This window comes from Pterocles gutturalis, unplaced genomic scaffold (assembly GCF_000699245.1).
Source record: "Pterocles gutturalis isolate BGI_N339 unplaced genomic scaffold, ASM69924v1 scaffold26848, whole genome shotgun sequence".
Classification (NCBI taxonomy): domain Eukaryota; kingdom Metazoa; phylum Chordata; class Aves; order Pterocliformes; family Pteroclidae; genus Pterocles; species Pterocles gutturalis.
This window is the reverse complement of record NW_010118895.1, coordinates 1-1,438: the sequence shown is the minus strand read 5'-3', so window position 1 is coordinate 1,438 and position 1,438 is coordinate 1. Positions and strand designations below refer to the sequence as shown.

The 1,438-nt window shown below is 63.0% G+C and overlaps 1 protein-coding gene across 1 annotated transcript in view; it reads left to right on the top strand.

Annotated features, from left to right (window-relative positions):
- BSND (barttin CLCNK-type chloride channel accessory beta subunit) overlaps positions 1 to 1,416 on the top strand; it is a gene marked incomplete at its 3' end in the record, with an annotated part of 2,028 nt that extends 612 nt beyond the window's left edge. Inside the window, exons 2-3 of the mRNA XM_010076397.1 lie at positions 590 to 669; positions 1,286 to 1,416. Coding sequence (XP_010074699.1) covers positions 590 to 669; positions 1,286 to 1,416 — 211 coding nt within the window. The remainder of the gene's footprint in view (positions 1 to 589; positions 670 to 1,285) is intronic.
- Between the last annotated feature and the right edge of the window lie 22 nt (positions 1,417 to 1,438).

The following is a 1,438-nucleotide window of genomic DNA, read 5'->3' as shown; positions in this document are numbered from 1 at the left end:
TCCAGCTTGGCGGGGCGGCCACGCGTCCCTGCTCCGGGAGGGGGCTGGCGCAAAAGGGTTTTTTTTTTCCAAGGAGACAGAGGCTGTGCCATGGATCCGGGACCTGCAGGACAGCCCGTCAATGGCTTGGCTGGCCCCCCAAAAAGGGGGGGGGGGGATAGGACCCCCGGGAGGACCAGCTGGGACCCCCGAGACCAACTGAGTCCCCTGGGAGTGGGGTGAAGCTGACCCCAGCTCCCCCCAAAGCCAAGCCCAGCCCCAGCGAGGAGGGAGAGGTGGCTTTGTCACTGTGCCCAAGGACAGAGCACCCTTGGCATTGTCCCTGGCCACTGACCTCCCCCATGGGCCCTGGGACCCCCTCTGGGCTAGGGGACACGCGTGACCTCACTGCGGATGAGGTGCTGAGAGCAGGGTGTGCTGGGGTCATTCAATCCCCTATTGATTCCCCCCCAAAAAAGGTTTCCAAGCAAGACATCTAAATGTGCTGGGAAATGACTGAAGCCCAGCTGAAGGGACACCTTGGACGAGAGCCGGGGGTCCCTGCGATGCCCAGTGCAGCCCCCCAGGCTCTGTGTTCCTTTCCCCCCAGATCACGTTCGTCCCCGTGGACCTGGAGGCTGAGCGGTTCCTGGAGCACAAACCCACCATGCTGCAGGACGGGGACAGCCGGTAGGTCCCAGCGCCTGGCCCCCATGGCCGCTTTCCTTTTGGGGGGTGTTTCCATCGGTACACACGGTTATCTGCCTGCCCCCGGGGACAAGGGCAGTGTCCTGCGTGCTGGCACTGGGGACATCTGCACCTATTGCAGCACAAAGTGACAAGCAGGGGTTGGGGTGGGGGGGGCAAGGGCTGGTTGAGCCCCCCAGGAACGGATCCAGAGTGGTGCTGGAGGGTGCAAAGCATCCAGCTGTGTTCCTGTGGGCATCCTGTGGGTGGAGGAATTTTTCCCTGTGCGGGTGGTGAGGCAGTGGCCCAGGTTGCCCAGAGAAGCTGTGGATGCCCCATCCCTGGAGGGGTTCAAGGCCAGGCTGGATGGGGCTTTGAGCAACCTGGGCTAGTGGGAGGTGTCCCTGCCCATGGCAGGGGAGTGGAACGAGATGAGATTTAAGGTCCCTTCCAACCCAAACCATTCTGTGATTCTATGACCCCCTGCAAGGACCCACTGGCACAGGCAGTGGTGTGTCCTCTAAAGCACCTGGCAAAGCCCCGTGCACATCCCTGAGCATCCCCTAGCTCCACGGGGGAACAGATCCTGCCCAGCACCTTGTTCCTTCTTCCATCACAGCTTGATTGTGCCCTGTCCAAACTGCGAGGCCAGCAGCCCCTACAAGAAGAGCCTGCCATCCTACGAGCAGATCCAGCGGCAGGAGGGGGGCTCGGCCCCGCTCCCACCCGTGGCCCAGCCCAGACCCCACGGTGGGTCCCCCCCAGAGGTGCA